The 7,339-nt window shown below is 41.8% G+C and overlaps 1 protein-coding gene across 11 annotated transcripts in view; it reads left to right on the top strand.

The window, feature by feature from the left end:
- Utrn (utrophin) overlaps positions 1 to 7,339 on the top strand; it is a 509,106-nt gene that overhangs the window by 315,193 nt on the left and 186,574 nt on the right. The window contains exon 1 of one of the 11 annotated variants that reach the window (XM_031380403.1): positions 6,540 to 7,125. The exons of the other annotated variants lie outside the window; for them this stretch is intronic. Coding sequence (XP_031236263.1) covers positions 7,075 to 7,125 — 51 coding nt within the window. The 5' untranslated portion in view covers positions 6,540 to 7,074. Of the gene's footprint in view, positions 1 to 6,539; positions 7,126 to 7,339 lie in introns of those variants that run through there. 11 annotated transcript variants of the gene reach the window in all.

Genomic DNA, 7,339 nt, shown 5'->3' with positions numbered 1-7,339 from the left:
CCCCCCCCCCCCCACACACACACAATGTATAGCATCCAGTATCACGGATCTGATGCTAATAGAAGTACAGATCGCTGTGGAGAGAGAGAGGAGCTAGAGTGATAGAGTTGTCTATTGAGACACAGTTATCATTTCAATAAGCAGGAGTTGCTGGTTACAGAGTAACTTTCCAGAACAAAAGGGCTTTGTCCTCGTGCCCTTTAGAAAAGTTTGCCATTTGCAAAGCCTGTTCTGCTGTGGCGGGTTTTTATTGAGGGCTGATTTGTTAGAATGGTGGACCATCTGGCACTTCAAAACTTCTGAGACTTTCAGGGACGGAAAAAAAAAAACCAAGATTGTGTGCTGTGTTATTAACTGTCAAATAAAATGATGCCGCCATTGTGGGATGGAGAGCTACCTGAAATGATAAACATGGTTTACTTGGGAATGTTCTAGTGGACTTCATTTTGTGTGGAAAGAGTAATATATGATAAGGTAAAACAAAAATTTTTTCAATTTAAGTCAGAGATTTAAAATAAATCTCATCTATCCATGTCCATTTCTACATCTTTCTCTGAGTGATATCCATTATTTCTATCATTTAGATTGTTTTAGATTTACCATATTCCCTAAATAAAGCTTCATAATCCTCCTTCCCTTTGAAGATATACATATGGCTTATTCTATATGTGCTTTATTTATTTATTTATCTATTTAATTTGCCAGCCACATTCACTTTTCTGTAGTTCCTTAGCGTCTTACTATGTGAGTCTGCCATCATTTCTTTACCCATTTCCTGTTCAAATGGAGCCTACTGAGCATTCTTAAGCACGTTTGTGAATTCCTGTGGATAGAATTTCTGTGTCAAAGGTTATAAGCATTTAAAACTATCCTCTGTCCCCAGACTGGGCAGATTCTAGTCATCTTCAGGAAATGGAATGGTTTAGCCTAGTTCTACCAGGCATAGGAATTCTTCACTCTCTAATCAGCCCACAGTTTTCTAATAAGCCACGCCATGCATCATGGTCTGGGTTGAGTGACTGTTTGGTAGAAGCGTATGGAGAAAGAACAAAGAATCAATGTAGAGCTCAATGCCTAGAACACCCTCAGAAAGAAGTCAGGTAAAGACAAAACATGTCAGTCAGAGGGTGGGTGGGGTAGAGAGAGATAAACCAAAGTACTGTATCTGACTTTAGCTGCACCATATTTGTGTTTCCTGTGGAAAGTGTACAGACCGGATACGGGGCCCGTGAGCGAAGGATAGTCATGGTTAGGAATTCGCAGTAGGTTTGGATGTATCTTTATAGAGATTTTCATAAGTTAAGCATGAAGCTGGTTGGAAGATAGCTGAGAGGCCAAGCTAGCTATGATTCTATCAGCTGGGGTGGAGGTGGCCCAGAGAGTCCTCAGCTCAGTATTAGAAGCAGATCTTCTTAAATAGTTTGACCTTTGCCTCTGTTCACCATGCGTTCAGTTCCTGAAGTACATATTCAGAATGCAGGATCAGTGATGCCCTGGTAGGTCAAGTACCTGGGTTTGTCTGTGAGAGAAAATTCTACTTGTAGTTCTGAGTTTCATTGTTACTGGTTGAGTCTTTGTTTTAAATTTTGACTTTGATTTCTTTAACCCGAGCATTGCCACAAAGATGCCAAAGTGTTATTAAGGCTTTAGAAATCCTTCCAGAACCACCTTCTTAGAGCTCCACGTCACCAGGCCACATCTGCCCTCCCGCTCCTACACTGAAGCTTGGGTGTTAGGAGCATTTTACTCTTGTCTGGCTATTTTCAGGAAGGATCTATTTTGGGGACATTAACTTGTCTCAGTATTATTTTTTTTGAGTCACCCACTGAAGTGCTCTCTGAATCCTTAAACATTTAGAGGGCTGTGGACAGCTGAGCCCTGCACCTGGCTAGGTAATTCAGAAGTGGATCAGCTGGCACTGCCCCTTGAACCCCTTCCCCACCCAGCCACTCTTCCAAGGAAGAAAAAAGCTCTTTGTGCTTTTTAACAGAACTGTTAAAACCTTCTGGCCATGTACTATGGAAATATCTAAAGTAATAATTTTTTTTTCTTATGAATGGTATTTTTTATTTCCCAACCCCCACCCTTATCATTATCAAAATAGATGTGGCATTTATTAAAGGTGAACATTATAAAATAAGACCTTGTGTACAATCTTAGGCCCGGGCTTCCTGGGATGAAAGGAGGTTTCTCCCCTTTCATCAGGGGGCTCAGGCCTCCATCTCTTGGTTGAACTTTCTGCCCTTTGGGGTTGTATATTACCTTAAATAGCTTGCAGCTGACAGACTGCACTGCTGGCCATGTGAACTGGAACACTGACGTGGGTGGGGTAGCGTCTCCTAATGGAACCACTGTGGTAGACGACAGAACAGAAATCTCTCCTCAGGATTAGGGGCTTGGAGCTATTTTACTTTATTTTATATATTTTAGTTTAGTTTAGTTCTGACCTCCAAGTTAGCAGGTTATGAAGAGGAGAAATGAGGTTATTTGCTTCACAAGAAATAAACAGAGCCTCTCCTTGAATCAGAAGGGGCTTACAGCAGGCAAAGCGTTCCCTTGCCTATGCCTGAAGCTGTTCATTTTGTGAGTCAGCCAGCCACCATTTATCTGTGGTCACCTATTGACCCCCCATATGCCTTGCTTTACAGGCTCCTAAAATGTCTTTCTTTTCTCAGTGTCCTTTGTATTGACCACTATCAGGAGAAATCTGTTAGGTTTTATGCAGAAAATACACTTTATTTTTATAGCTTTAAAAATGTGAACTTGGTATTATTTAGAGGGAAGGAAAGCTTAAGATCCACCGTACGAGAAAATATCAGGCGCCCCCCAAAAAAGCTTCTCTTTATTTTAACCCTAGATAATCTCTTGTTGCTTTTATGAAATTACAAGTAAGTTATCCTTTAGCAAGTTATATGCAACACAGTTTTAGAATGTAGACTATTACTTAGTCAACCTGATCTTAGGAGTTTCATGGGGAAGCCATACAGGCCTTTTCATTTTGATACTGGAATGTGGTTTTAATTAGATGATTTAGATTTGGATCTGGATTTTATTGGTTGGATTTTCCCGTGCTCCTCCGTGGTTCTGGAGCCCTCTTTTGCTTTCTCATGGAACTGTGTGCTCCATGAAACATGACTTACTTAGCTCAAGACTGCTGTGTTGCTTAGATTGATCTATCATTGAGAGAAGCCGCATTGTGTGCGTCCCCACTCCTGAGGATTAGTGAGCCATTTATTTGCACACTAGTTTAAACGGAGAAAATGTCAACTACTTCAAATGCCACCATCCAATTTGTTGTCTCTCTGGTGGCTTTTTAATTTCACTGGAGGCTTCTCTAGGACTTATAGGATTTACAGAAGATAATGTATCAAGAAAGGCTTGCTGTACAAAAAAAGGGGTGGGGGTACATATCACAAAGATGGTATTTCATGAACTGAATTTAAACTGAGGAAATGTCATTACCAATAGATACGAGGCACTACATTTAGATTTTAGAAGTCTTTCTTTTAATGTCTCATTTCCAAGCTCTTAATTTACAGGCTGGTGACATAGTTGAATGACTGAGCACTTCCCTAACATAGATAAGGCTGTGGATTTGATTGTCTAGAACCAAATAAATGAAAAAGAAAACATAAAGATATAGATTGAGTGTGATGTCAGTGTGCAATTAAAGTGAAGACTTCAGGTTGGGACTGGAGAGGTGGCCTGGCCCTTTAGTGTTCATACAGCTCTCCCAGGCCTTGGAGTTCAGTTCCCATCCAGGTCAGATGGCACACAGCCTCTTGTAATTCCAGCCCCAGCAGATCCAGTGTTTTTCTTCTAGCCTTTGTAGGTACCTGCACTCTCATGCACATACCCATACGTACATACATACATACATACATATATACGTACGTACATACATGTATAACTAAAAATAAAAATAAAATCTTAATAAACAAGAGTCTAAAGATGTCTTCTGAGTGACTCCACCTCCTTTCAAGTGGGGTATTTTGAATATAGATCCCCTGGTCTATGCTGGTCATTTTTGTCTACTTCTCCATCATAACTGGGTTTACCCCCATCTCTGACAGTTTTGACCATGGTGAAGAGAGTTCTATCTCAGTACCCTCTCTTCTTTGCTGGCAGAGGGTGGCGATTCTGAGAATGGGCATTGGTCCAAGAGCAGCAGCTTTGGGATGTTCTACTGCAAAATTGATGGCCCCTCCTTCTTTTTCCTTACCCTGTGCAGAATGTAGATATTTACCACACTAAGTAATGCGACTTCTTTGGAGAGATCTGCCCTATAAAAGGATGCTGTTAGCTGGGCGGTGGTGGCGCACGCCTTTAATCCTAGCACTTGGGAGGCATTTCTGAGTTCGAGGCCAGCCTGGTCTACAGAGTGAGTACCAGGACAACTGGGGCTATAGAGAGAAACCCTGTCTCGAAAAACCAAAAAAAAAAAAAAAAAAAAAAGATGCTGTTATTATGCCTTGATCTTTATTCTTATGGAAGAATACAGGATATCCCAGGCACTTCTGATAGCCTTGTGCTCCGTGGCATGGTGTAAAAACCCTTTAAATGTAAGAGGCTACTTCTGTGTCCTATTGTCTGTTGCTTGGTAGAGTCTTTGCAGTTCACTCTTTAGATATGTGCGCGGGGAGCGGCCTGTTTGCACATGTCAGCTCACAGTCCTGCAGCACTCTGGGTGGCAGCTGGAAGTTTGCCCAGCTGAGAGAGATTGTTCTTTTTCTCCCTCTCCTTTACTTATTTATTTTTTGTGTGTGGTGGTGGTGGTGATGGTGATGGCTGTGTTGGTGGTTTCTTTTGTCTTGAATTTATGTAAAAAGTTTATTTGGTGCTGTTTAAAGATCTCAGCATGTGGTCAGAGCCCTGGCAGACTGGGTCCCCATGGCTAAAGCAATAAGGGAGAAAGAGTCCCCTGGATTTCTGAACGTCTGTACTCCAGTCTTGTCCAGTCTTTTCTGAGCCACATTGCAGATAGCTTTTCCTCTACATTTTCTAAATAATGGTGGAGAAAAGTTGAGAGTTTCTGAAATCAAGAGTATCTATTTATCCATCTGAATCTGGTCCGTTGGAAATCCTATATAGCACCCCTCCCACCATCCCCAGGGGAACATATAGATTTCTATAAATAAGTAATGAAAATATTTTAAAAGCTTGTTAAATTTTGTATAAATGGACATATGTAAAACACATGCTATAGAAATACTGATGTGAAAATAAGTTGGGAATGAGGTGGAGAGAAAACAGGCTTGTAGATCAGACACCTGTAACTGATGAATTCTTAGTAGATTCGTACTCTTCTATGTGAAGATCCTTCTTCATAGGTTTAAATGGATGGTAACAACTTGGATACTCAAGTAATCATTTGGGAAATGATGCTCTGATTTCAGTATGCTCTTCCACTTTTGCTGTTGATACAAAAAAGTAAACTCAGTTGCATTAACATTGTTTCATTTGTGATGTGTCCCCATTAAAACACTGTTTATGGTAAAATCCTCCCTGTGGCTAGAGAAAGATGCTTGCTACGGACATCCCCACCATTCTTAGCTTTTATGGCTATGCTAAATAGCTAAGTAAACAAACAAAACAAAACAAAACAAAAAACAACAACCCAAAAACAAAAAAGTGTGAAATGGTAGGATGACTGATCAGAACAAAGGTGTAGTTTGTTCTGAACTTTCCACTCCAAAGTTATCCTACCTGAAGTGGAAAATAAGTTCGGTGTCATTGATTGTCAAATTTGGAATAGTTTCTCTCGTTTTTTTTTTTGTGTCCGTATCAAATTCTCCCTATGAAAACAGACGGGGCGACTTTTTAATAAGATCAAAGAACTTTAAGAATTATTTCCCTCATCATTCTGCCTTTGCAGCCCGTTTTATTTTCTTTGCACAAATAATGGAATTAATCAAGCCTGTTTCCTTTTGTGGCTTACATTGTGTGGCGCACCCACTCCCTTTTCTTTTCATGGGTGGGCTCCCAAGGGGAATATGGATCCTGGGGTCTATTCAGGACTGAGACAATGTAAAGGATACTGTACTGAAGTTTGGGGCAGGGAGGCCTCCAGGAAGTGGGAGGAAGCTTCAGTCATGCTGGGTGAGGGGTGGCGGAGAGGGAGGATGCTGATTAAAATAATAAACAGGGGCAGAGAAAAGAGTCAATTGCCTATCGCTAGGGTGCTGTCAGATCAGGTCTGGGAGTCGCTGGAGCTGCTGCAGGCTCCCTCTGGGCACTGCACACCCTGTCCTGAGGAGGGCATCCTGGGATTTGTCGCAAGATTTTTCCTCGGGACCCGGAGCAAAACAACTTTTAAAAGTTTAACTCCGTGGTACTGACAGTGCTGCGTTGAAGTGAGGAAGTGGAGTGAAACTAGCTTGGTGGTCACCATAGCAACTGTGCTTCTGCTGTCTGCGAGAATGGAAACCGGTGGTCTCCTGTCTCTGGTTCTTTGGGGCTTCTTCAGCTAGGAGCACACTCCTGCTTACTGGAACTCTACATAAGTCCTGCTGTTTTAAAACTGGCTCTTTACTCAGATTTTTTTTTTTTCTGTGTCTTTTCCTTTTTTCTTTTTGAAGGCAGTCTGAATGGAGGAAGTTGGTAATGCTTGGCTTTTTTTCCCTCCCTTCTCTCTTACAAGTTTCCAGGCTATAGCTTTTTCGCATTTTCCTTTCTGCTGTGTGTAATTGAGACCAAACTCTAAGCCTGGGCTCTGGAGAGAACAGTGGTGGCCTGCAGGTCGTTAAGGAGGCGAGCAGAAAGAGATCCTGGGCTTCCCAGGGCAAAAAGGGAGACCATGCCAGCCTCGTGGAACACAGCTACAAGAAAACACAGAAGCAGGTCTCTGCCTGCCGAGCTCCGAAGTCCCTGAGAAAACGGACCCAAGGTGGGGTGGCTAAAATGTCCCAGCACAAGCTGCTGATGCTCATGGGCCACCGCTCAAGGGCAAGGATTGTAAAGGATTTTACGAAGGAATTGAAAGTATAGCTAGAGAAGATACGGGTTTTAAAAGTTGGACGTTGTTGTCTGAAGGAAGTTTGCCAGGAAGATGTAGGCTTCAAGGGCTCCCGGACGATGATTGGTCTGAACTTCGGCTTACGAGAATTGTTGACAAAATTTGAAAAGGTATGCTGAAAGCAAACTTAACAGATGCACTTCTGTTTTAGCTGTTTCTTCTTCTGTTTCTGCTCTCTTTCTTCTTCTTCTTCTTCTTCTTCTTCTTCTTCTTCTTCTTCTTCTTCTTCTTCTTCTTCTTCTTCTTCTTCTTCTTCTCCTCCTCCTCCTCCTCCTCTTCTTTCTCCTCTTCTTTCTCCTCCTCCTCCATTGTTTACTGTAACCT

This window comes from Mastomys coucha, unplaced genomic scaffold (assembly GCF_008632895.1).
Source record: "Mastomys coucha isolate ucsf_1 unplaced genomic scaffold, UCSF_Mcou_1 pScaffold2, whole genome shotgun sequence".
NCBI lineage: Eukaryota > Metazoa > Chordata > Mammalia > Rodentia > Muridae > Mastomys > Mastomys coucha.
This window is presented reverse-complemented; position numbering and strand designations above follow the sequence as displayed.